At 45.9% G+C, this 27,684-nt stretch overlaps 1 protein-coding gene and 1 long non-coding RNA gene across 2 annotated transcripts in view; one reads left to right on the top strand and one right to left on the bottom strand.

Moving 5' to 3' along the window:
* The first annotated feature begins 8,140 nt into the window (after positions 1 to 8,140).
* Positions 8,141 to 21,345, top strand: LOC110305738. The gene is made up of 3 exons (XR_002379186.1): positions 8,141 to 8,332; positions 8,464 to 8,532; positions 21,037 to 21,345. It is a non-coding gene; the product is annotated as an uncharacterized LOC110305738 (long non-coding RNA).
* Positions 19,178 to 27,684, bottom strand: part of Cdrt4 (CMT1A duplicated region transcript 4) — a 34,371-nt gene continuing 25,864 nt past the window's right edge. Inside the window, exon 2 of the mRNA XM_021177816.1 lies at positions 19,178 to 19,709. Within this exon, the coding sequence (XP_021033475.1) occupies positions 19,258 to 19,709 (452 nt within the window). The 3' untranslated portion in view covers positions 19,178 to 19,257. The remainder of the gene's footprint in view (positions 19,710 to 27,684) is intronic.

The raw sequence follows: 27,684 nt of genomic DNA, 5'->3' as shown, positions 1-27,684 counted from the left end.
GATAATTGATAGTAGGTAGATAGATGATAGATAGATAGATAGATAGATAGATAGATAGATAGATAGATAGATAGATAGATAGATAGATAGATAGATGATTGATAGATAGTAGATAGATGATAGATAGATAGATAGATAGATAGATAGATAGATAGATAGATAGATAGATAGATAGATAGATAGATAAGAGAGAGAGAGAGAGTAGGTATGCCTGAGTTGGCAGATGATGAGACAATGCTCTGCTGGGTTACAAGCCCTCTAAGGAAACCATTGTAAATAGTTCCAAATAATTCATCCATCCCTAAGAAAACTTTCTCCTCAGTGTTTTACGCTATCCAAGAATTACTTCATGGACACCTGCCCTTAGGGATCTGGTGATGCACTAATTTTAATTCCATCCTTGAATATATAATGTATGGTCAGTAGATGTAACACAGTAAAGCAAGCCCACAAGCATCATGCTAAAGTGTTAACAATGATGGCTAAGAAACAGAGTCAGTGTTCTTTTCCTTCAGTTTCTCTATGCATATTTTGGGGAGAAACTATGTAATGGATCTGAAACTGAAAATATCTTAAGGGGCAGCAATGTAGCTGGGAGGAGCTCGTGATGGAGCTGGAGTCCCTGGAAGAGATTCATGTGCATCTGTAGTTTGGAGAGCTCAGAATTCTGGTTCAAATGATTGGCTTCTCTGCATGAACATCTCAGGCCTATGACGAGGAGAGATCTCCACAGAAGGGTAGGCTTTATATTGTCCGGTGTGACTGGGGGAAGATACATGCATGTGTACAAGTCTCTACTTGTATCAATTTTAATCTATACATCTTTTTAATTTTTTTGTGTGCTGGTGTGTTTTAACTGTGTACCACATGGGTGTCCAGTGCCTGTGGAGGTGAGAGGAGGATGCTGTAGCCTCCAGGGCAGGAGTTAAAGACATTTCCAAGCCACCATGTGAATACTGGGGACCCACCCCAGTTCCTCTGCAAAGGCAATAGGTGCTCTTAACTGCCAAGCCACCTACAGCCCCCCAATTATAAAGTTTTAGATCTGATTTTCCCTTTTAACCAACATGTAATAGTAGCATGTTTCTGTGGGAGAAATTGTGCTATTTCAATACATGCATGCAATGTGTACTGATGAAATCAGGGCAGTTAGTGTGCCCATCACTCTATTACTTTGTTTGCAGCCGTTGAGGTCCTCTGTTCTCATTCTTCAGGAAACGTGTAATGGGTTAATATGGCCCTGGAGACATCCCACCATACTGTAGAACATTAGAAAGTTTAAAGAGCTGGACAATAAATAGATGGATGTAATATGATAAAATAGATAGTCAGGCAGTTGGGTGGGTGGGTGGGTGGATGGATGGATAGCTGAAGGGATAGATGGTAGATAGATAGATAGATAGATAGATAGATAGATAGATAGATAGATAGATTGATAGATTGATAGATAGATAGTTAACCAGATACTACTACTAGCTCACTGACAGTGAACAAGCAAGAAGACTTCCACCTGGCCACTGACTCTAGGCTCTGCATTTATTGTTTTTTACCAGGATAAGTAGCCCAGAGAAAAGGCAATGCTAAGAGAAGATAAATTCATGGCCATGTGAAAGAACATGATATTACTGAGAGGGGGAAATAGACGAGGGGAAGGAAGTGGTAGAGCGGAGAAAGTCAGTACAGCTGGGCTGTTGGGTTGGCTTTTTGTTTGTTTGTTTGTTTGTTTGTTTGTTTTTTCAAAAGGAGGGAGGACACAGCACAAAGCTTCTTGAACAGCTGCTGTGTACTTGCGTAGGCAGACATGGAGAAGTGGAGAGAAGAGCAGGCCACATTAATCAGGAACTTCAACATCCCACACGCTTGGCTTCTGGAAAACGTTCAGTAAACAGTTATATTCCTCTCCAAGATTTAGGATTCGGTGCTATATACCTCGTTGGGATAGATTACCTGAGATGTGAGACCTACCTCTAAAGTTAGAAACCTACCTCTAAACTTAGCCAGGTCAGGAATTCTCCTCCTTTGCTAGATTGGAAATCCAGTTGGCTTAGAAGATAAGGTGATGCCCCCTGGGCAGAATCCAGGCAGAACCGGGCAGTCCTGGGCAGCCCCAGGCATCCCCAGGCAGAACTGGGCAGCAATTTCTTCTTTGCTGAGTACTGTGGAGCAGCCAAAATCCATATTTCCCAGAGGCCCCAAGGGCTCCACCATCTTCCTTGAGAGACTCTGGATAAGTGCTTCAAATCGGCTGCTGCCCTGATTCCAGGTTACCCTAAGGCTGCTGTACAAAGATCTGCAAAGGAAGAAACACTCTAGCCAGAGTTTGTTGCGTCCATAGTTCCAGAAGCTAGAAATCTAGATCAAGAGAGCTGGCAGGGATTTTTTTCTGGGGCAGTGGTTCTCAACCTTCCTGATGCTGAAATCCTTTAGTACAGTTCCTCACGTTGTGAGCCCAACTGTTAAATTGTTTTCATTGCTACTTCATAACTGTACTTTTACAACTGTTATGAATCATAATATAAAATCTGTGTATTTTCCAATGGTCTTAGGTGAGCCCTATGAAAGGCTGAGAACTGCTGCTCTAGGGACCATGAGGAGTCTCCTCCTTGGTCCTCCCCTTGACACAAGCACAGCTTTCTCCACATTCTCATGCTGTTTTCCCTGGGCCTCTGCCTCTTCATCCAAGCTCCCCCTTCCTGTTAGTTATCACCAGCTTAGGGCCCACCCCGATGATCACATTTGACATGGTTGTCACTATAAAGACCTTATCTCCAAATCTGGTCACATTCTGACATACAAGGGGTTAGGACATGGGCTTACAAATTTGGGGAAGCAATGGACCCTCATGGAGCCTGGGTTCAACTTCATTTTCACAGCTGCAACCTTAGAGGTCACTCCTGGGGGAATCTGTCCCTTCTCTTCACACATGTCCAGCCTCATGTAGATGCTTGTAGCTGTCTCCAAGGAAAGGGGAGAGGGAAATGGAGTGAAGGCAAGTGGCCCTTTGGCACACAGCAGCACCCCATCCCACCCCACCCCACCCTCAGCCCCAAACACAGGTACCCATCTTTCACCCATTCAGTATGACCACTGTCTACATTTTGCTTTGACAGAAAAGTTCCATAATTACAAAAAGTAAATACACATATTATAGATAGATAGATAGATAGATAGATAGATAGATAGATAGATAGATAGATAGATAGATAGATAATGATCTTTCCATGCATATAAAATCATTCAACGTACAGTATTCTCTTGCTGTCCACTGGGAATGAGTTCACAGATATCCTAAGGACACTAAAGTCTATGAATGTTCCAGCCCCTCTGTAAGACATGGTATTTACCTGTAATTCACACACATCTCTGTGCACATTTACCACTTCTAGATATTACACTTTGCAGCGTTATTGTTGTGATAAAAAACACAACCAAAAAGCAACTTGGGGAGGAAATTATTTCATTTTACAGCTTGCAATCCATTATGGAAGGCAGCTAAAGAAGGAGCTCAAATACCTGAAGGCAGAAACTGAAGCAGAGACCATGGCAAAATGCTGCGTGCTCCATGTGGCTTGCTTAGTCTACTTTCTTATAGAACCCAGGACAACCTGCCCAGGGGTGGCACCACCCCCAACTATCTGGGCACTAGCCCAGTTAAAGCCCCTCTGAGGCTCACTCACTGAATTGCTCCTTTGATTGTCATCAAGACAGAACATTATTATCCCATGAAAGAACTTCTGGACTCCCATGAGAGGTGTCTGTAATTCTGAGCCTGCTCCCAGCTCTGATGAGTGTGAAGACTGAGGGGTGATATTCTGTGTCTGGCTTGCTCAGCACACCTAAGGCCCCAAGCCTGGGCACTCCAAGGCCTCGGGTTGCATGTCAGTGGTGTACCCAAGCAGCCAACTGCTGGCAGTCACTCTAAATAGAGTCTTGGGGGACAGCATGTACTTTCTGAGGCATGGAGCCAACAGGTCAAAGTCTACAGTTTCCTCAGCACTCAGCTCCTTCTTCCAGTGAGAAGTCTGTGATCACCCAACCTTAGCAGGGGCTCTGGGCTGCCCTGCCTCTGTCAGCTCTGGAGAGGCCGTCATAAGTATACTGGCACCCTTGGAGGATTTTCAGTTCAGTTGCATTACTTTTCACTTCTCCCTCCAGTAAAGTAGAAACTTCTAGTTCTTTAGTTGTGTCAAATGATGTTTTGCTGGGGCACACAACTGAAAGGATGTCTTACTAAAGCAGACACATGAAAGACTGTTTTCCTGAAGCAGACACGGGTGAAAGGATGTTTGGATGTAGCAAACACATGGAAGGACACTTGATGAAGGAGTATAAAAATAGGACCCCACAGATAGTGGGGGACCAGCACTGAGCATTGGTTTGGTTTGGTCTGCCTAATTATTCTTCACTAATGACACGCATGTATTGGTTCACCTTACATAGCGTTGTTGAACTCAACTTGTGGTAACACCACCATTGAGAGAAACTCACAGATGAACTGTGAGGCCCCTGTGGCAGCTTGCCACTTCAGTAGCCTTGCCTCAGGCCAGTTGGCAAATCTGGCGGTTTCTTCAGGATTGAACTACAGGTGGCAAGTGTCTGTTTGCTGAAAGGACTGGACTGGAGCTGCCAGTTCATGCCTGGTGTCTGCCTGCCTGGACGACTGGTCTGCAGCTGCTGAATCGTATTTGGTGTTTGCTACAGGACTGAATTGCTGCCCAAGAAGATCGAACTCGCCCCCAAAGAACTACTGCTAAGCAGCTCAACTTCTTCCATATCCTAGTAACTTTTCACTTCCACTACCTCTGCTGGGTGGTGGCCTAGAGGAGAGGTGGAACCCTTATCAAAAGTAGGTTGAAAAAATGTATGCCTTCACCCCAGTCCAGGGGTGTCCCCTTCATTAAAAGTGCATTGAACGTTAATTCATGGAAATATGAGAGCTCTGTTTCTACTGATCTCTCTGTAAAGTCACTGGAAATATACTGATCTTTCTCTCTGTAAAGTCACTGCCATCTTCCTTCCAACTCCTGTTCCTTATAGACCACTCTATTTATCAACTTCTTTGGTATTCAGTTCATTTCTTACCAGTGGGTATTTCTAAGTACACCACCCTAACCTGCCTTGGGCTCTTCTCTGATGTGTTCTTCTGGCAGACCCCCAGCAGGGAGGCTTCCTTTGAAGTACACTGTAGTTCTCAGTGTATGCTTGTTGGGAAATGAATGCAGTCTGAGCCTTGTCCCAAACTGTCTCACCCACTCCATGAGACTGCAAAGTTATTGCCGATAGACGGTGAGCAATGATGCGAGTTACACTTTGAGTCAGAAATGCTTCTAATTTTAGATCTCCTGTAAGTTTGGAACAGTCGCATTTAGGATAATATATCTAAGGGATGGGACCCTGATGGTTCAAATAAGAATGGCCACCATCGGTTTGTGTTTTTGACTGCTTGGTCCCCAGTTGGCAGGATTTCTTGGGAAGGATTAGGAGGTGTGGCTTTGTTGGAGGAGGTGTGTCACTGGGGAATGGTTTTGAGACTTCAAAAGCCCATGCCATTTCCAGTTAGTTCTCTCTGCCTCATGCTTGTCGATCAAAACATAAGTTTAGCTACTGCTCCAGTGTCATGCCTGCTTGCCTGCTGCCTCGCCTTCTTCCATGATGGTCATGGAGGCTCTGTAAGCACATGATAAACTCTTCTATAAGTTGCCTTGTTTGTATACATTCCTCTTTCTTTCTTCTTTCTTTCCTCCTTCCTTCCTCTCTTTTTTCCCCCACACTGCCTAATATTTTTAATGTACTTGTATTTTGATGGTAGTCTATCATATGAGGTCAGACATGGAGTTTTCTGCCTGTGGAGTCATGTTAACATGCAAAACATTTCCAATGTGTTTATCTTATGGATTTGGGACTTTTAGATTAAATGCTCAACTTATAGCTGTAACCAAACCCCAGGACTATGAACAAGCCGTCCAGGATTACTATGTATCTAAGAGGTAGAGAATTTTGCCATTATGTGTAAGGCCCTATATTCCAAAACCAGTACCACAAGATAGATAATAGATGGATAGATAGATGAATGATAAGCAGATATATGATTGATTGATGGATGATATGTAAGCAAGTAGATGATAAATAGATATGGATGGTAGTTGATAGATATGATAGATTATAGATAGATATAGGCAGATGATAGATATATGATAGATTAGATAGATTGGATGGATAGATAGATAGATAGATAGATAGATAGATAGATAGATGATAGATAGATAGATAGATAGATAGATAGATAGATAACCTTCCATAAACATTCACTTGCTTGACAAACATACACAAAATAATTTTTCCTTTGTTTTTGATCTAGTCCACACAACTGCCAAGTTGACTTTCATTCCATACAACACAGACCTTGGTTTTAGGCTATGTTGAAAAACCATTGTTGTGAAAGTTGTGGCAATGGCACTGGTGTGGCATTCCATACAGGCATTTGTGTGGGGCAAGGATGAACTACATAGGGTGTTTGTACATCACACCACGTCTTCTTACCCAAAATAGCAAAGCTTCCTGGTACCTTTCCAGAGTCCCCACAGGGAAGTCCACACAGAACTGAAACCTGAAACCAAGGAGACACCTGTTCTCTCAAACTGAGTCCAGTCTGCCCAGTGGCTCTCCCACACCAGCATCTCTTGGAGCTGCCATGAACTTTTTATAGCTCCCTTTGAAAATTAAGTCAGAAGTGTTATGGCAGGACACAGGCACCTACTTCCAGGGATAGCAAACCCCACTGTCAGAAGTGTTATGGCAGGACACAGGCACCTACTTCCAGGGATAGCAAACCCCACTGGCTTGCTAGGCAGCGCCTTAGCATTCTTCAGGCCTCTTGTCCATCATTGCGATTCCTGCCTCCCTTGTCCATCATTGCAATTCCTGCCTCCCTGCCAAGGTTGTTGCAGGCACAGCCCACTCTTCTCTCATTGGATTTTATGATCCATATGGTGACAGCAAGCTACAGAAAAAGATGTCTTCTCTATCAAAGAATTTTGGAAGGGTCTCCTCTTTAAGTACATTGATTTTAATAGAGAGGCCAATTTTAAATTATTTTTATAAAAGTGAGGGGGGCACAAGACACCCACACATGCACACATGCACACATGCACACAAACACCTGAACTGCAGTGATGGCCAGTTTCTGAAGTGTGACTACTCCACTAGTGAGTAGGTCATTTTAAACTACTGACATAATGTCCCTGATTGATGTGTATAATTGCCACCACTCTTGAGATTTTACAGTGAGCTAAAGACCTTTTATAGACTCACTGAATCCTTACACATGGCTGTGATAAAAATGGGGATAATATAAACAGCCGCCTCATGGAGTCTGTGATGTAATACACATGGTCCACAGCCGTGACTGCTACTCAGTAAACACAGCCATAATTCTCATTGCCTCTGGCCTGTGATGCAGATATCAGGTGACAGGAGCCTTGCCCTGGTGGGCGTGTGTGGGTGGAGCCAAGATCCTCCAGCTGCTCCACTGAGGAAGGCAAGCACCAACAACCCCTGAAGACATTCCACAGGCCAAGAGGCTTGCTCTCAGTGCAGGTCCTGCAGACACTTGGGAGCTGTGATTGACACTTGAACACTCCCAGGGAGGATGCTGAGGTGGCACTGGGATGAAGGCAGGTGACTTTCTTCTCCTCTGAACAGGGCTCATAGCTCATTCACCCAAATGGAAGAGCTCCCAGACTCACAGCCACCTTTCCTTGAGTGTCAGCATGGTCTCTAAAAACAGGAGGCAAGGGTCCAGGATCTGTGCATTGCCACTGGTTGTTTGGAGCTGACTGGGTACATCTTGGACAAGAAACAAAGTTTAAGCACCTGTAGTGCCTGTGGTATCAGAATTCAAACACAGAGATGTTTGGAGGAGGGGAACAGGCATCCAATACATGACCCAAATGATTCCCAGGTAAGGGTCCCTGAGAGTCAGGCTCTCTTGTAGTTGCTTCTCCAAGAAGCCAAGTTTTACTTCCCGGACCTCTCAAAGCAGCTCAGAAGGCCCTGGTCAGAGACACACAATGGGAGCCTGTTTCCATGGACACTTCAAGATTCTATAAGAAAGAAGCAGAGAAGGACAAGTGTGTAAAGATCTGCTTTTGTTTCCTACACTCACCCACTCCAAACATTAACCTCATACCAACCTCCCACTGCACACAGGGCCACAGGAAGCCTGGACAATGCAGAAGAGCTAAAGGAAGTGGATAGGCTCTAGCTTGGGCCACAGGGTGGCCCCACAGCCTATCCAGTGTACCCTGAGCAGCCAATCACCAAGAAAATGAAGGTGAGCGTTCTTTCTTCTGATTTGCATTTTCTTCCTTTCTTCTTCCTTCCTTCCTATTTTAAAGATAGTATTTTGAAACTACTATCTAAGCTGGAAAGCTCAAATTCTGGCGCTTCCTATCATACCTACAGGAGGCAACCACTTTGCCATTTCAGCAGTTCAGCACAAGCAGCCATGTGGCCTGGGACAACTGAGGTCTGGTAAGAAGATTGTTACTTTCTGTGTTTCTTTTCTCCTCAGTGTAACAAATTACCCAACAGAAGCAATTAGAGAGGAAAGCTTTATTCAGGTGCACAGCTCCAATAGATAGGGTCCCTGTTGACAAGGAAAGCCTAGTGGCTGGCATGACTTTGGCCACCGTGGTGGGGGCTTACAGCCATGATTTGTTCCCATTTTGTCAGGCAGATCAGGGATCAGAATCAGAAGTAGATATCACCTTCAAGCCAAGGTCAAAATGACAATTATGTTAATGAGCAAAACAATAAGGGGTGGATAAAAATGAAAAACAAAAGGGCCAGGCAACACATTTGCTTAGTATACACAGGTGCCATGGACAAGGCTCAGTCAGCCCCCCTCAATCTGTGGGAAATCTTCTGCCGAGGGCCAGCCCCAGTCCGCCTCCCTCAATCTGCGGAAGAAATTTCAGGGTTCCCGTTACAGGTGGGCAAGGAGTTGGCGAGAAGGGGGTAACAAACAGACACAACACAAGGGAGTGCTGTATCTGGATGTAATTTTGTCAAAATTAGCATCAGTTTTATATAATACAGAAAACAAAGGAGTAGGGTGTCACAACAGGCAAGGTACCTTGAAGTATCTGACACAAAACAGAGGAATGCCTTCAAAGGACTGGCAGGAACCAGGCAATGTTTATAGTAAAGATAAAACAGCCCTGTGTAGAGTCAGCTAATGACAGGTAAGGATTTCACACCCTAGTCACAATTTATGCTACTTCTTTGAGCCTTGTGAAAGCTAGCATCAGGGGCATTCTGCTCGAGCAGACCTTATCCTGAATGATGCAATACCACAACCCCCTTTTTTCTAGGCCTTGGTAAATTTTGCATATGAGTGTAACTTGGCTGTTCTTAAGTATCTGTAGGGAATCTCCATTTGTCAGAAGAATTCACCAACTGTCTTCTAATATGCGATGTAGTCTGCTATACCTGACTGTAATGAAGATTCTAAGTATACTTTGCTAAGCTTGCCCTGAGATTTCTAACTCTTATCCAGTAAAATACTGTAAGAAAGTATGTAAGACCCTCCACAATATCGCAGGGACAAATCTGGGGCATTCTAGCTATGGGAATGCCAAGGTGCCAGGAGGCTAAGTTTCCGTGAAACTCTTTGCCTAGTGACTGCTTCCAGGCCTTTAGGCCTGCCAAGCGAGTCACTACTGGAGTGGATGTAGCACACAGGGTCCTTCTGCTGCACAAGAGGCCAGGCAGGCTCTAGGGCACTCTATAGCACTGTTCATGATGGCTAGGGAACTGATATTCAAATATCATCAAGAGGACTAATAGTTAAACACAAACACCATTATACCCTTAACAGACATTTGGAAGAATAAGATGACTTTCCACAAGCAACAAGTTCTGAGATTTCAGAGAGTTTGGAAAAGCAAGAGCAGGACCCTGTATTATAGAATATGTTAGTATGTGGATGGGTGAGGGTCATGTGTGTGTTCATCGGTCTACACTTTACTAAGCAACCACTGTGTGGCAGGCACTGTTCCACACAGTACGGACACAACAGTGAACAAAATAGACAAACGCTCTGCTCTGGTAAAGCTTCATTCAGTGAAGGAGAACAACGGTCAACAGAAGGTGGAATCTATGCTGTGCTGTACGGTACAGAAGTATGTGGGGGGGGGGGTAATGGAGTAAGAAGGTAAGCACCTTAGAAGAGACACTCAGGAAATAGCAGCACACATGGGTGGAGACATAGAGAGTAGGCAAGAGAACCAGGCAGCTGGAGAGAGAGATTCCAGTGAGGAGGAGGGCAGGTAGGGAAGCATGAGGAGGGAGCTTGTTGGTGTGGGTGAGGCTCAGTAAGGTCATGGGGGCTCAGGCAGAGCTACTGGAAGGGAGCTGAGAGAGGTACAAGAGAGGTGGAGAGGCCAGCTGGTTGTTGGTTGGTCTTTCACTTCAAAGGACGTGTGAAGTGATCTTAAAGTTCTGCAAATAGACTAAGAGCACATCCCAAAATATGTACACCAACCCATTAATGACAGTAGGTTTTAGGAAGCTGAATATGGCTCAGGGGAGGCAGGTTGGGGATTCTGTATTCTATTTACTAGTCTCGTGTGCGTGCGTGTGTGTGTGTGTGTGTGTGTGTGTGTGTGTGTGTGTGTGTGTGTTCACATGGGTGCATCTGCACCCATGTGTCAGTGTCTATAGAGGCCAGAGGCAGGCATCTCCCATATTCTTGAGATTCAAATTCTTTGAATTTTTCATACTTTTCTATTTTGATCACGTCTGTCTAGCATAACCTCTCCCTCCAACACCCACTAGTATCCCCGACCCCATCCTCCTTTCAACTACATCCCTTATTTTTTGTTACCAATAATCAATATACACAATGATGTGGAGCCATCCAATGGGAAAGGGGCTATCTAAAACTCTACTTTGGTTTTTGTGACCTCTCTCATTGGACCTGGAGCCCATCCCTAGGCTAGGCTGGCTAGCCAATGAGCTCGGAAGATCCACCTGTCCTTGTATCCACACCCTAACCAGCCGGAGGTTTCACACGCATGTCCCCGGAGACCGGTGCTTGCATCCAGGCATTTTGCTGACTGAGCCATCGCCCAACCTGCTTCTTTGTTTCAGCAAGCATATTCACTTGTTGCTCAAGTCAGTTCCTCAAATGAGCAGATGGTACCTCACCTGTCTTCCCTCTCCACTGCAGAACAAATTACTGAGGTTGAGGGACTTGAGACACTGTTTCTTTTCCTTCTTTGTTTTGTGTTTGTTTGGTTTTTCAAGACAGGGTTTCTCCGTGTAGTCCTGGCTGTCCTGGAACTCACTCTGTAGACCAGGTTGATTTGACAGAAATCTGCCTGACTCTGCCTCCCATGTGCTGTGATGATAAGCATGCACCAGCATGGACCAGCTAAACACTCTGTTTCCAATGGTAGCAACTTCTCTGAGTGGTTCTGTAATGGACTGAAGCTGGAATGTGCCCAAAGGCTCCCATGGTGAAGGCTGGGTCCCTCTGTCCCAAGTGCTGCAGAGACCATGAGGGCACTCAATAAGTGAAGATATTGATGAGTTCCCAGTTGACTGGCCTGGTTGAAAGGAGTAAGTCATTGCTCTGTGCCTGGGAAGACTGTCCCTCTCCCCTCTCCCCTCTCCCCTCTCCCCTCTCCCCTCCCCTCTTTCTGACTCTTGGCCACCACAAGGTAACTAATGAGCTCCCTCAGACTCAGAGAAGCAAGGAAAACAGCCCTCCGTGTACTGAGACCTCTGAAACCATGGGCATTCTCCTCTAAGCTTGTAAAGCTATTTTGTCACCGCTACAAAATAGTGGCCAACACACTGAGCTAAGAGAACCTCCTAGTTGCAGAGTTGTTAGCTAGGGTTGCTGTCGGAAGCCACCATGTGACTGCTGGAAATCTACCCTGCATTCTCAAAGAGCATCCGATGCTATTAACTGCTGAGTCATCTCTCCAGCCCCACAGTGCTGTTCTTCTAAGTGTAATGTCTCCATTGGGCACACGCACCAGACAGAATCTTTCTTACCCTTCCACACCAAGGGAAAAAGTGTCTCCTTTCAGAGGTTCCGGCATAGCTGCAGATGTGGCGATTATACAACTCATCACCTACTTCATGTCACTGTAAATGTGTATGCTTATTGAAACAATTTTCAGCTCATGACCAAAAAGCCTTAATTTAGTTCAGTCCAATTCAGAACTCTGATACGAAACAGTGATATGTGAAATAGATACGTCTCAACTAGAGCCCTGCCTCAGGAGCCCCACAAGCAGGGAGACACCCACACCCACACCCACATGGGCCTGCAGCCCAAATCTGCCGGTTCACTATGCTTCAAGTTGCATGGAGCATCCCCGCAGCTGCCAACACTGATATCTGCAAGTTCTGCTTCTAATCAGGTCAGAATTCCATGGCTGCTTGCTGGGCACATGTCCTGGGTGGTGGTTGCACCATGCCCTCTTCAGAGGGGCTGTGATATGCCAACTTGAGGAGGATCCAGAGTGAGGATTTTGGAACTGGGAAGATCATGGCACCCATGTGGTGAGATCATGTGTCTAACTGAGAAAGGCTGAGGTCTAGCAGGATGGTGTCTTTTCTTTACTTGTGGGAGTTGTAGCATGTTTCAGTAGGTCTCTGAATCTCAGAGCAGGTTTCCCTCAGTAGCTGTCCTTCAGTACTGGCAACAAGTAAGAAAGTTATACACATTGTGTATCCTTCCATATAAACAGAGTCCTCCATATCTATAGATACTGTGTCCAGAGTCAACAAACTTGATAGACAATATTTTTAAAGAACGTTTTAAAAAGTATTGAACACACAGAGCTTTTTATTGTCATTATTCATCAACCACATAGAAGAATAACATTTACATAATCTTCACTTTGTCATATTTATAATCTAGACATGATATAAAGTAGATAGAGGACCAGGTTAGAGTCCTTTGCTCTGCTCAGCTGATATGAAGCCTTGGCCGTTCTGTTATGCTAGATAGGGCAAGGCAGGCAATAGGGAGTACCCTGCTGAATGTTGTCATTGTCTTTTCCGGGCCACAGAACTAGACACAACAGAAGAATAAAGCGACAGTGTTACCAGTGCCATTGTGTCTGTGATGGAGAGAATCAGGAAGCTATTGGTATGAGAAAGTGGGCTGCATGAGGCTTCATCTCTAGGATTAATAAAGGCACTGCGGAGTACTGTACTGATCCATGTTCAAAGTGGAGCTGGCCTTCAGCACAGAACAGAAATCAAGCTTAGGTTGTGGGCCCCTGAAAGTCACCCTGCCTAGCAGCAACTAGCATTCTGCTGCCCTTCTCCCTAAGCCTTCAAGGTTTGGCTTTTATGCCCTACACAGCGCTATGCTTTGGGAGTCTGCAAGAGCCCCAATGGCTATGTCAAAGTAAAGGAAGATAATTCTTTTTCTGGGATGATACTGGTGACCAGGTTGACAAGTGGCCATCGAGACAATTTTGTGGACTATGCAAGCATCCCTCAGAGTTTTTCAGGAAAGGCTTGGGAACTTCCCACTGTCCTTGGGATGAGACTTCTACTCCTGATAACTGCATATGAAAAGAACATGCCCTCCGAAAGTTTGCAGAGGTCAGAATCCGTATTCACAGATCGTAAGAAAACCAGCTACTTACAAGCAGCATCATTTTATTTTGCAATCAATCAATCAATCAATCAATCAATCACACACACACACCAATGGAGATCAAAAGGTAATGAAAAAACAGAAAAGGGAAGGAAGGGAAGCAGGAAGTAGATAAGGAGGAAGGGAAAGAAGAAAGAAAAGAGAGGAAGGGACAGAGGAAAAGGAAAGAACCATGACAATAAAGAGTAATATCAAGATTAAAATGCACCCCATGCCCTCACTACAGAGATCTGGGAAAGTAAGCAGGCTGCGGGGAGGAGACATGAAGGCCAGAACTGGCACTTCTACATGAGAGAGCTAGGGAAATGGAGGTTGGAATCTGAAGGCTGCTGGAGGCTGGGGTCTGGCACCTGCCCAGGTCTGGCATGAACGCTCAAGAGTCCTCAAGGTCTCCTTTGTCAATGTCTAGCCCAGTTGTCCAGGACAGACCACCAGGCAAACGCTTGGCACTTCTTCTGTGTTGTCACTAGGACCAGAAAGGGAGATGCTGTCACCAAAAGCCAGCCTGAACTAGGGATCAGCTCCATGGTGCTATAGAAACAAACACGGAAACCGGGGCTGAATATAAACTGAAGGCAGCTCTGCAAAGTTTTAAAAACTCACCCAGCCACGAAAATTCAATTTGGCCACAGCTTCAACATGACCTCACTCTCTTTTATGAGCAGCTGTCCTGAGACTAATCCTGCCTCCTCCCATCATCCCCTCTGCATGAGGAAGGGAGGTCATGAGCCCTCGGCAAATCCACTCTTACAGTGCCTCCTGCTTCTGCAAAGCACTCCTTATGCTGCCCGGACTGTATGCGTGTCCAGTGTCTCTACCACAAAAATAGAATCGCATGTCTGCCATGTCCACCCAAGGCCCTGGCACGCTGCCTGGCACAAGCAAGCACTTGGTGTGCACTTGCAGGATGCCTGTCAGCATGCTGCATTAGGGCTGTGAAATTATGTCCCTTCTGATAAAGGCTAGAGAAAGAAAAATAAGCTTGGAACCTCCTCACGCAGGCTTGAAAGGCTTTTTAAAGGGACAGACTAACCATGTGTTTTATGTATGACTTTGTGTCTCATGCTCCTTCTGTTTTGCCAGTACCCTAAAAGAAAAAGGGCATAAAAGGTGTCCATTATTCTTATTTAGATAATAGAATTAAGACTAGGAGTAGAGTTTACGGCAAGGCAGCCTATTCCCACCTACAAAAAAAAAAAAATGTGTGTTTACTAACCTCTTGTCACTGAAGTAGTCTCTTCTTGGTACTTTCTGTTTTGAGTCTTAGAGCTTGCTCTTAAAAACTCCTTACTCAATATTTGAGCACCAATTCTGGCCCAGTACACATACCACACTCCAGGGAACACAGGAGAATGTGGCCAGACTTGTCTAATCCCTACAGGGCAACAGGCACAGAGCAAGCTGACCACATGAACAAGAGTCTCAGGGAAAGCTGCTTAACAATATACCCTGGGCTCAGCAATTGCAGACCAAACTCAGCAGAACTATCACCGATACAAATTTGAGGTGATCTGAGAGCAGGCAAAGTATTGAGTTCAAAAGTGACCCCTACACTCGCTGCTGAACTACTTGAGGACCAACCAAGGCTCTCTTTACTTCCACTATCACCCACTTACCAAAGTAAGCTCGTCCCAGGATTCTGAACAGTAAAGTGGATACGCACAGGTTCCAGTGTGCAAAAGTGTAAATAGAGTCAGCCACACTCAGACCAACTTCCCTCCAGCTGCTGCTGGCTCTCAAACTGACTGATCTCTACAAAAAATATCTGCCGACTTGGCCCATGTGCAGAAACAGTGCCAGGAGTCAAGTTCCCAACTTGTCTGAAATCCTGCAACATCTCAGGTCCCTCTCTCTACTGAAAAGAATGGGTCGGGCCGCTCTGGGTCGCTGAAAGGTTGAATGGAGACAGGAAGCGAATGAGTCAGTAAAAGAACCACCTAGAAATGCCAGAGGTGGGGAGGGAATGTTCACTACCTCTGGAATATAATGTCAAGGTCACGCCACCTACACTCAGTTTGTGCACCCACAAGGAGGCTCTACATGGAAAAGTCAGCCATGCTTAGGGTGAGGTACAGAGTGTGGGGTGGCATAGAATACGGAGTGATGAAATTCCAAGTGTAGTCTGTAACCTTTCCGGGAAGCAACATAATTTCATAGTTAATTTGTCTCTTGTTCCGTGTTTGCAGTACGCGGCCAAGCATCCTACAGTGTGTGCCAAGTGTCAGGGCCCTGTACGGACACAATACAGGTGTTCTATATTGCCTCCTGGCTCTCCCCAAGAACCCAACCATGCCCCCCTAGGGATCTAGTAATGTCACCCTGTGATTGCCAAGTAGTTGGCTAAGGCCCTGGGTCCCAGATAAAAGAGATATGAGCCAGAGAGGGGTAAGAAGTAGGAAGAGGTGTTTCATCAAACAGAAAGTCAGCTTTGAGTTTCCATCAAATCTGTCTCCTTCCCCCTCCCCCACAGCCCTTCCGTGGCTTTCTCAGTCTGTGCTCTATCTGCCACAGATAACTTGAAAGCTCTTAAAAAAAAAAAAAAAAAGTGTCCTTTTTGGTCTGTACAAACAAACGGAGATTCCTTAAAAGAGTCTAGGGGTGGGGACTAACTTAAAGCCAGAACCAAGTGGTGCAGAAGGCCCTGTTGGCTTGGACAAAGCTTAGAGAACACTTTGTAATCTTTTTGCTACAGTTGCTCACTCACACAGAGAGCAGCTGGAGGACTAGAGCATTTAAGCCTTGTTCTTTATCTCCACAGATGCGTGGTCAGTAACTGAAGGAGATTCCAGTGCAGGGGGCAGGTTTCTTCCCTATGCTGGCTCCTCTATTTCCCACGTTTGCTTAGCTATCTTGAAGGAGCCCTGACAAGACCCAGAACTCCTCTGGCTCAGGAGCTCACTGTGTTCTGCATATCCTAAAGGAGGAAGCTGTATAACTGTGTGACATTAACCCTCCTGCATAAGGATCCTGGACCGCAAAATCAAAAAGGCACACTGGGCATGCTCCGTCTACCTCACTTCGGCATGGCTCACAAAGTATCTACTCTATCCGCTCAGGTCCCATCTCAAAGTATCTACTCTATCCGCTCAGGTCCCATCTCTATCTCTCGTTCCAGTTAGAGAGAGCTCAGGCAACCCCCAAATGTATACACCTCTACCAGAACCTCTGTTCTGGGAGTTTCCCTGCAGATTCTGGCAGCCTCTTCTCATTGGGGCAGGCCTAATCTCCATTAAGATGTCCCCCCAGGCCACAGCTAAGGATACTCCAGAAGGCAGGACTGCTTGATGTCCAAAGCAAATCCGATCAGCAGCTTGTGGAGGTTAAAGGTCAACTGTCTGCCCCCCCACCCCCCGCCTTGGAATTTGCAAATGGTAACTATCATATTGTGCACGGGAAGCCAAGGAATCTGTATGAAATCTGAATGAAATGTGTCAGAATGTGGCCTTAGTTGCCAGCAACACAGATAGGCTAAAAAAGTGTGCGTTCTGATTCTTACACGGACTACAAAAGCAGCAAGAGCCACTGCAGCGACTCTGCTAAGCAAAACACAGCACACAGGGAGGAGATAAATAAGAGGTGGCTATAGACTGTGAGACATCAAAGAAAGCCAGTTCCTTCTTCAAGATTGCCATTAACTGTGCTCAGAGTAACCTGAGATACTCCAGGCCTCCCTGGTTTGAACAAGCAGATGAGGTTACGTGGAAATAATCCACATTCCACTTCATGCATGCCCTGACTGCTCCAGATAGTTGTCAGGGTCCTGGAAAGGCTCCATGCTTATTTCTGGAAACATCAGTGATAAACAAAGTTAGTCCCAACAAGTATGCTCCTGGCTTTCCTAGACCTTGAGATTTCAGGGCTACACCTAGGGTAATGGGACCTGTGTGCTAGTAGGCTGTGAAGTCAAAGGCATCTCCTCCTCTTTGTCTTGGTACTCCAGGACCTCCAGGACTTTAGTCACAGCACCCTTTGGAGAGATGGACCCATTGGTCCATGTCCTCATAACCCTTGGGAAAGTCTGAACCAGTTGACACATCAAAGCATTGCACACTGTAAGTCACTGAGGCTAAGGATCTTCTTGCAACCAATAACCAACAAATTTCTTACATGCCCAGCTAGTCCTGCCCAGGGACAATTCTTCTTGGAGATATAGCAAGAGATGCCCAAGCCCCTAAATGGCCAGACCCCAGTATCCCAACCTAGACTTCCAAAGAGAAACGTGGTCAGGCCTATCACAGCAATACCCCACTCCAGGGACCAAACCCTCTCTCCGTTAGGGTTTTACTGCGGTGGACAGACACCATGATCAAGGCAATTCTTATAAGGACAAATTTTAATTGGGGTTGGCTTACGAATTCAGAGGTTCAGTCCATTATCATTATGGCAGGAGGAATGGCAGCATCCAGGCAGGCATAGCACTGGAGGAGTTGAGAGTTCTATCTCTCGTACTGAAGGCAGCTAGGAAAAGACCAACTTCCAGAAAGTTAGAAGGAAGGTCTCAGAGCCCACCTCAACAGTGACACACTTCAACAAGACCACACCTACTCCACAAGGCCATACATCCTACTTAATAGTGCCACTCTCTGGGCCAAGCACATTCAAACCATCACAACCGCCAAGGGGTTTGGGGGGAAGCTCTCCAATGCCAGATTCAGGTGCCACAAGGAGCATCACACCGGTGGTTACTGAGCTAATTTTCTGTTGGCTTCAAAAGATCATCCTCTCCTCTGTGCTACATATGCCTGGGAGATGCTAGGGTTGGAAATCAGCCAGCCACATCTCTTCTTATGCCCCTGAAACCCTGTCCACAGAGGACACACTAGCAAGAGTCTGCATGGTTAGAGGGGTTGAAGAAACTCTAGCTGCATCCTGTTGGTTTCTGCTGACTCCATTCTGCCTCTGTCAGCTTCCCTCAGATCCCTTTCTGTCAGCCAGCCAGGGGCAATGCCTTCCAGGACCATTTGAATGCCTTCCAGTTTTTGAGTTTCTAACACTCAACTGAACCAGCCTCAGTGGTGCCAGGTGAACAGAGACCCCTTCTCAGAGGGGAGGATGTGTTCCCTCAGGGGCTCTTCTCAGCACTGCATCGGCAGCAGTACAAGCTGAGCATACCCAGTCCCCACCTCAGGAAGTCTGAGCTTCATCCTATATCTCCCTTCTGCAAACATCTAACACTCAATACATCCAGGAACAGAACTGGTTTCACACAGGGGCTACCCTCTGTTGGTAACTGGTTTCTTTTACCTTTCTGCCCTCTTAAGTTGCCTGGTTAAAGAGCTTACTAAATTATGACTGCTAAAGTCACTGCTGTGGTTTCTGTCTGCTGTCTGGATGTGGATAAACATGCCTACAGTTAGACCCTCAGAATCTATAGCTGTCCCACTTCAACAGACTCTAGTGTTGGGGTTGTCTATCCAAATACTCCCCCAGCCCACTTTCTGATAAGGTCTCTGACTGACAACGTCTGTATAAACAAGAACAACATCAAGTTTCCAGGACATGATGTAATTTGTAGCAAATGGAGAGTAACTGTTGTCATTCTCAGGCGATGGCTACAGGGCTCTTTGCTAAACTTTGGTATGCGTCTCCTTGCTGGCCTGTAGTAAGCCAAATGGAAGTTTGCTCATCACAGGCCTCTTGGAGAAAATGATCTTGTTGTAGTTTGCTGTGGGCCCCTCTCTGGCATCCATTTGGAGTTGTGCAGGTTCTGGGACAAATGTTGGACTCACATACGTGGTGGAGCATTCCCACACAGGTAGCATGGTCTCTGACAGGGTCTCTTTCAGCACGAGTTCTGAGGGCTTGGACAGCTTCTTCCTCTTCAGCAGCATGGCACTAGGTTTGCTAGGCCTTATTGGCTTGCCATTTTTCTCAGCAGCATAAATGTACTCCAGATCCCTGGCCCAGCCTTTTTCGGTGATTCGGGTTACTGCTGGGGAGATGTAAGTGACATAGGCTGGCCAAGGGTTGTGTTTTTCAAGCAGTATCAGAGGGAGTCCAATGTTTTCCGTGAGTCTTGCTAGAAGAGAAACACAGGGGTTTAGAAGCGTTCGAATGCTCAGTAATCCACAGAACACCAGGGGGCTAGGACCATAGTTTGAGATCTCCGCCGCCCCTCCCCCCCTTATCTAGTGGGAGTAAAATCCAATCCCAAACAGAATAATATTCTACAGACTATATTGACTAAAGAGCAGCAGAATGCTGTGTGTGTGTGTGTGTGTGAGAGAGAGAGAGAGAGAGAGAGAGAGAAGACTTGGAATTGTGCGGGCTCACTTTCAAGTGGCTTAAGGCCCAAACTCTATGGTCCTCAGTGAACTGCTTAGAAGTTGCTGAAGGCCTGTAACATGGTGGTCCTTGAGTAGTTACAGGGGTTCACTCCAGGGGCTTCTACCTACAGTCACCAAACTCTATGCATGCGTAAGCTCTTTATTGAAAGGTATGGTGGGCATGGAGGCTTGTACCTGTAATATATAATAACTCAGGAGGCTGAGGCAGGTGGATTACAAGTTTGGGGGCAGCCTGAGCTACATAGGCTGTTTCTAAAAAAAAAAAATTTTTAAGTGGGAAAACCAAGTTGTAGCGTTTCTATAGAAACTAAGTATATCCTCCCTTGTGCTTCAAAATTACCTCTACATAACAAAAATATAACACAACCAAAGCTGTATGACTGGTTATTATACTGCACTATGTAAAAGACAGTGGCAGGTTTTTAAGTGTTTTGGATGGACCATTGATTGTGTTCAAGGATTTGTAACTACCTGCATACGTACTGTCAATGATATATTACAGCTTGAAAGACTATAGCTTAGAGGACCAGAGTTCACTGGTGTAATGCTCATCCGGCATGGATGAGGCCCATGCTTGAGACCCAGCACTGCTAAAAAGAGAAGTGTCAGCTGGGTGTGGCGGCTTAAACGGATAACTTAGTCAAGACAGGAAAATCAGAAGTCAGAGTCTGTCCTGAGAGATATGAGACACTGCCAAAACAAAACAAAACAAGATAAGCTAGAACAAAACAAAAACAACCAAATCAGAAACATTAGTAAAGTAGGTTGAAGACTTAGAGCATCCGTCTACTATACCCAAAAGAGGATGAACCTTGAACAAGTGTCTCGCCCTTTCTGAACTCCAGTTGCCTCGTTAGAGGCATTGTCTTGTTAGAATGAGTCTATGTTCTGAAAGCTTCCTTGAATATTAGCAATATACTTGTTCCAAAACCTTAGCAGTCTGTGACAGGCAGTAATTGTTAAAGGACAGCTATTACTTTCCAGCTATTTCTCTAGATGTGTACCTTGTCTCAAGTCTTTATTGCATCTTATGATGCAGACATTCTCTCTCTTCGACAGACAGAATTGCAGCTGGTAAGCTTGTACAGCATTCTAACGGTGGGCCTGAACTGAACACGTTCCTTCCTGTGGCTGCTGCTCCAAAGTTCTGACATCTGAGACTGCAGTGGGGAGTTTGGTGAGAAGTCTACCTGCCCGTTTGCTTGGCCCTTTGCAGTCACTCTGTGTTCCAGAAAAGCCAAGCACCTCCTCTACGTCTGGCACTGTCCCCATTTTCTCTGGTAGTGAATCCTTTCCCTGGTTTTATAGCCTTAGGTCATTTCAGTGGGAGTTTATGAGGCAGAAGAATTCAACAAATTCATCTTGCCATCTCTAACCTGAGTTCAAACAAACATGGTAACTGGTGGTCAAGAGAGGTAGCTCCTAAACCCTTGTGTTACTTTCCACGATTCCAGTTACCTGAAAAGATAAAGGAGAACGTTCCAGAAATAACTAACTAACTAATGCTTTTATCATCTCATACTATATTATTAATTTCGGCAAGCTTAACTTTAAATCAAACCTCACCATGGATACTCATACATAGGAGGAAACATGGGAGATAGAAAGTTTAATGCTATCCACTGTTTCAGGCCTTCATGGGTGTCTTGGGAAAAATCCCCTGGGGAATAGGAACTATTGTAGACAGCTGTGTTGCCTTGGGGACATTGAGAAGCTGGAGTTTGTCTGGGGACAGATCTGTCAATAAAGAATGTGCTGAAGAAGGGATCCAAACCCCTGCAAAGGTCATGTATTCCACTGCCTGAAGAAGACACGTGACATCACCTCTCATTAAGAAAGACTCATGGGTGTTCCAAGTACAGACTTGGATGTCACCTCTCCATGTCCCCTCATTGTATCCTCAAGGCAAGTGCCAAGATCTTGCCGGGTAGACGTTTATGTGACCATGGCTGAAGCACAGCAAGCAGTAGCCATGGAGTCTGCTAAACATGTTGTGTTCTCTGTCAGCTCAAGAACAGGCCCCTCTTCCCATCCCCCAACTCCTCCTGTATTCTTCTGCTCCAGTTCTCTCTCAATCACAGATACAAATGGCTTTGGGAAAACTGGAAAGCCAGGGCCTCCTCACGCTGATCTGACAAGTGATCAGTAGCCACCCTGGGGATCCTAAGTCCTGTGATCTGTCCCTCACAGGAGAACTGGGTGAGTCCTGATGCCTTCTGTGTGGCCTTGCTCCAGCTCCTTAGGTTGCCATGAGTGGTTCTTCAGGGTCCTGCTTTCAGATCCCCTGGCTTTACAGTCTGAGTCCTGGGCAGACCCTGAAGGCTCCAAAGCTCAGCCTGCAGCTGGGGACATGTGGCAGAGATGGCCAGACAACTGCCAGGATTTACCTAGAGTGGCCCCAAGGACAGGCTGAAGACAGGCTGAAACCAGAAAGTCAAATTGTTCCATGTGCTCATGAGTGTGGATGATTTGGGGGGTAACCACAGTCAATGGTTCGCAACCTCATAGGCCTATCTAGCTGGAGAGCTTGTCCAAGCAAGCAGATGCCAGAGATAAAATTTAAGTTCTTACACTTGCATAACAACAAGTGTACAGGCTGAGCCATCACTCCTCCCTGTATTATTTATTACTGTTTTTCCATCTCTATGGCCTCTAAGTATTTAAAAGAGTAAGAGTCGTGGAATATTTCAGCTCTTACCTGCCAAAGCCCCATGAAAGCATGCTGAAGATGATTTTCAGTAAGTCCCCAGGAGATGTTAGTGCCACTGGGAACCACACTCAGAACTCTTGGTGTAGGGTCAGTGCTTCCCAACTTTAATAGCCCTAGAATCACCTGCAGAGACTAGCTGTGCCTGAATCTCAGATGCTCCAACTCAGTAGATCTGTTTGGAGAATCTGTGAACTTGCTTCTACAAATAAACCCAAAGGATGATGATGCTCTTGATACATGGACCACACTGAGTACCACAGCATCCTCAGCATAAGTAGCGGTGCCAAGTCTATCAGCTGCGACAGAAGTGAGCCGTGGTTTGCTGACTTGTGTGGACCATCCACCTCTAACATAGGTACCACATTTGCATACCTTTTGTTCTCCCAATCAAGGAACTGTCATGGAATTACAGAAACTTTAAAATCTGAAACTCCTACAAATGATAGCACCCTGGAGATATGTTCATATTAGAAAGAAAAAGACTGTGGTAGTTTGGATGAAGATGGACCCATAGGCTCATACAGACTGGCACTACTGATAGGTGTGGCCTTGTTGGAGGAATTGCATCACTGGGGAGGGCGGAGCTTTGAGGTCTCAGAAACTCAAGCAAGGCCTAGTGCCTCATTCTCTTTCTGCTGCCTGCAGATCCAGATGTAGGCTTCTTGGCTACCTCTCCAGCACTATGTCTGCCTGCATGCCACCAAGTTATCCTGCCCTAATGACAATGGACTAAACCTCTGAACAGTAAGCCAGCCATAATCAAATGGTTCCCTTTATAAGAGTTGTCATGGTAGTGATGTCTCTCCACAGCAATAGAAACCCTAAGACACAATCAAAATCCAATTTTTGTCAAACCTTTGTGATCCAGGTCTTACAGGATTTTCCACTGAGTTTCAATGGCAATACTCCACAACAAGGCATTTTAAAATACAATATCAATATAGTTCTTCGAGGCTACAAAACACATCATGCTAAAATGGTCCTCTAACCTAGAAAGAGATACATAGGCTTATTTTAAAGTAAAATGTAAGGCTTTCTATTTTTTTTTCTTCTAAGACCAGTCATAGGTTCTGAAATTTTAAGGTCATCCATTCTAAGTGCCCTCAAACAGAGGGCATCCAAGTGGTCACCCAGATCTTGCCTGTCTACCTTCAGTGAAAGAGTACTCAACTTACCATGCATGTTTATAGAGCTGTTGGAATTTGTGCCCCCACATAGTGCCAGACACTGGAAACACACACACACACACACGCACACTCGCACATACGCACACACACACACACTCGCATACGCACGCACATGCACACACACACGCACACACACGCGCGCACACACGCACACCTGCACACACGCACACACACACTTGGAGTTGATATTTAGGGGATTGAGAATCCCCTTTCCTTGCTTCTAAATTCTTGGTTAACCAATCCGGAGTGTCTGGGGAGCTTGGTTCATAGTGTACCCTGTTCAAAATGGTTAAGAGAGTCTCAAAACGCACCAGGAGGACTTGTCTGTTGAAAACAACAAGCGATAAAGAGTTGACATAAGTCAGAAGACAAGCTGTGGCCTTTCATAATTTTCCTCAAATCTAGCACATGGGTTCTTTTTTTGTCTTCCCGTAAATAAAATGCAAAGCCGTACACAGTCTCCAGACAGAAACAGCATCAATGGGGGTGGGGGGGCCACACTGAAGCAGCTTTCCTGTTTCTCCCACAGACACCAAGGTCCATGTTCAGTTCTCCCCAGTCTCCACTCAGTTCCCCATTTTTAGAATCTAGTCTGAGAGGCTGAGCTCAGATGCAAAGGAGTGACACTGACCTGGAGCGTGGCATGACTGTGGTGGCGGGGACTGTGATCCTTAAATTAAGGTCTCAATTGCTACTTAGGAAATGAAGACAGCAGAGAAGTGAGCCCAGCTTTTCTTAGAAAGTGTCTTAGGCTTTCTATTGCCTGGAAGGAGAGGCAGAGCAGGCTTTGGAATTAAAGCTTCCCAGAAGGGTGAAGGCCTTGAGGAAGGTAGGTAAAGGGGGGTGGATTTTATCAGTGCTCTCTTGTGTATTTGTATTGAAGTATCCTCATTGAATCCCATTACTATACACAAATAGCATAGTGCATGCATTACATACTAGCTGAAACGTCTTGAGAATTGTAAACTTGACACAGCCTAGACTCATCTGAGAGGAAAACCTCAACTGAGGAATTACCTGGATCCAACTGGCCTGGGAAGAGTGTGGGGGTGGGTGTTGTCTTAACCAGTATAGTGTCATCACTGGGAAGGTGGTCCTGGGCTGTGTAAGGAAGCATGGTTCCTGCTTCCCCCACCCCACCCCACCCCATGATGGACAGTGACCTGGACATGTGAGCCAAATAAATACTTTTGCTTTAGTATTTTCATCACAGCAATAGTGAGGAGATGAACACCGGGTGATTCCAACATGCGGTACAGGTTGTGACTGGGTGCCTGTGAGTCTACCCACCCAATCCCTGAGGATTTATAAGGTGATACAAACTACTCAAGAGACAGGAAAACAGGACCAGGAGGTTGTCTGAGACACCAGCTTCCTTTTAGTATTTGCTGGTTATGTGCTGTTTCTCAGTGCCCTTCCAGACACTAATGGGGTCATGGGGCCTTTCCAGAACCATGTGACAATAGTGGGTGGACTTAGATCAAAGGCAGAAGCCAGCCAGTGGCTTAGAGTGCTGTGGTGAGGGGGCAGGCAGTGCGGATGGATGGGATTCTCCTAAACTGATTACCTCACTCTGTCTGCCACAGGCTGGCCACTGTCTGCCCTTATCTCAGGAAGCCATCTTACAAAAGGATTTTGTGGTTCCAGGCAGGATTAATGGATTAGTACATTGGTACAAGTCAACTCTGCTCGGGCTTTTGGCCTGATACTGTAAGATAGGGTATGCTCATGAGTGAGGTACTAGCTTCATCTGATGTTGCCTAAATTGTCTCCCATAGGATACAAGAATCTCTCAAGATGCTAATGGACACTGTTTAAAAAGAAAGGGGATCAGTGCACTGATCAAATAAGTTACTTAGCCCGAGAGTCGCCATTTATAGGATCTATTTTAGACATGATAGCAGGCATATGAATACTGCCCACCCAGTTTGCTTAGACATCTCAGTAAACACCTCCCCAGCAGTGTTTTTCGGGGCTTCTTCTAGGTTGACTTGCTTTGTAGCCTTTCAAGAAATAGAAGGAACATGTAGAATAATCGATCTCCTTTGGCATATGGGTCATTCATTCATTAGACTGGGAATCTCATGCAACTAGAAATCAATGAAACATGCATGCAGAATTTTAAAGGTCCTTCCCCAGCCTTTGGGACTGCATGCCTCAGAGAATGCTACACCAGAAGAGCACAGAAGGGTAGAGATGCTCAAAGCATAGCCGGCTCTGTCATTACTGGCCCTTTCTGAAATCATCCTCAGAAGCTCACAGAGCTATGCAAATGTACAAGAGCAAGCTGACACAATGGCCACATTCCTCTCTTCTGCCTTCCTCTCCTCTCCTCTCTCCTTTCTTTCTCTCTCTGTCTCTGTCTCCCCTCTCCCTCTCCCCTCTCCCTTCTCCCCTCTCCCCTCTCCCTTCTCCCCTCTCCCCTCTCCCCTCTCCCCTCTCCCCTCTCTCCCTCACTCCCTCACTCCCTCACTCCCTCACTCCCTCACTCCCTCACTCCCTCACTCCCTCCCTGTTGTCTGCACACTTGTCTGGCTGGGATTACTTTCAACCTCTGCATTTTATCTTCCTGTCCATCTCCTTCCCTGCCCTGGATCCTTTTCCACTGTCTAGCCACTCCCCAATTTACTTTTGGCAGAGGAGGAATCTGCCATTAAGAGCAGAAGTGACTTGGAAAAGCTGATCTCTGAAGCACCAGAGTGGGAATCAACCCCGTGTAGTGCATGCATTCCAGGGCTGATCTTCAGGCAGAGTGACCTTCCGGGAGCCCGTCATTATCCCCTTGAACAGGGCCTTCACAGAGTCCCTGCAGTTCACACCTGGAGGAAATACTGAGTGCACACCACACCAACCTCTGCCTCCTCTCCACTCTCTCTGCTTTTCCGCCTGCCCCTGTCTCATGAACACCTCCTATCAACCCCAATGGACTCTGGAGAGTCACTAGATATCCTGAGGAGCACTGGCTACCCTGGAACTGTGAAGACAGAATGGGGAGGGACAAGTTGATCTTTCAGGAAAGAAGAGCACCATCTGTTCCTCTCCCTGCATGACAGTGCACGAGCCACGTTCTCTTCCTCACCACTGCCTCTCAAGAAGAGATGCGAGTCCTTTACTGCGCTCTCTTATGAAGCAACTTCCAAATGGTGGGCCACTTTAATCACGGTAAGTTCTGACACAGAACAGGCCTCTTTGGGGGATGCCAATAATCACTACTCCAAGTGGGGTGTTACCCCTCAGAATCTAATCAGAGCTTCCCATTTTCTAACACCAGCCTGCCACATCTGGATTCCACCTATTGTGCGTGGGAGAGGCCATGCTTCCAGCTAACATGGCTACATGGTACATGTGTTCTCTAACTAATCATGTCATAACTTTCAGGTGCTTTGCTCTCCAAGCATGGAAACAGTCTTTATTTGTAAACATACAGCATGATTTCATCACTGAGTTTACAGTGCATTTCAAAGACTACACTTCTAGACAGTGCCCTACATTGGCTCAGAGCCCAGTGCATTTACATTTACCTCTTGCTCTGATGTCTGCCCTTCTCAGTGTACAGGATCTGCACAGTAGGTCTCCCATACTTATAAAAGATCAAACAAGACTAATATATGCCTTTCAAATCATCAGAAAGAAAAGCCAAGAAAGCCATGTACATAAAAGTCTAAATAAATCCCAGTATCCCAGTCTGCACCAGATACTGAGCAGGTGAAGACCACCTTGGTGCAAGCTGCTTATAGTCCTGCAAGGAAGCACACCACCTTGGATGGGGAAGATGGAACAGAATCAAGAATCAGGAAGGAAAACTGATTC

This window comes from Mus caroli, chromosome 11 (assembly GCF_900094665.2).
Source record: "Mus caroli chromosome 11, CAROLI_EIJ_v1.1, whole genome shotgun sequence".
Lineage (NCBI taxonomy): Eukaryota > Metazoa > Chordata > Mammalia > Rodentia > Muridae > Mus > Mus caroli.
Note: the sequence above shows the minus strand (reverse complement) of the source record. Positions and strands in the feature narration are given on the sequence as shown.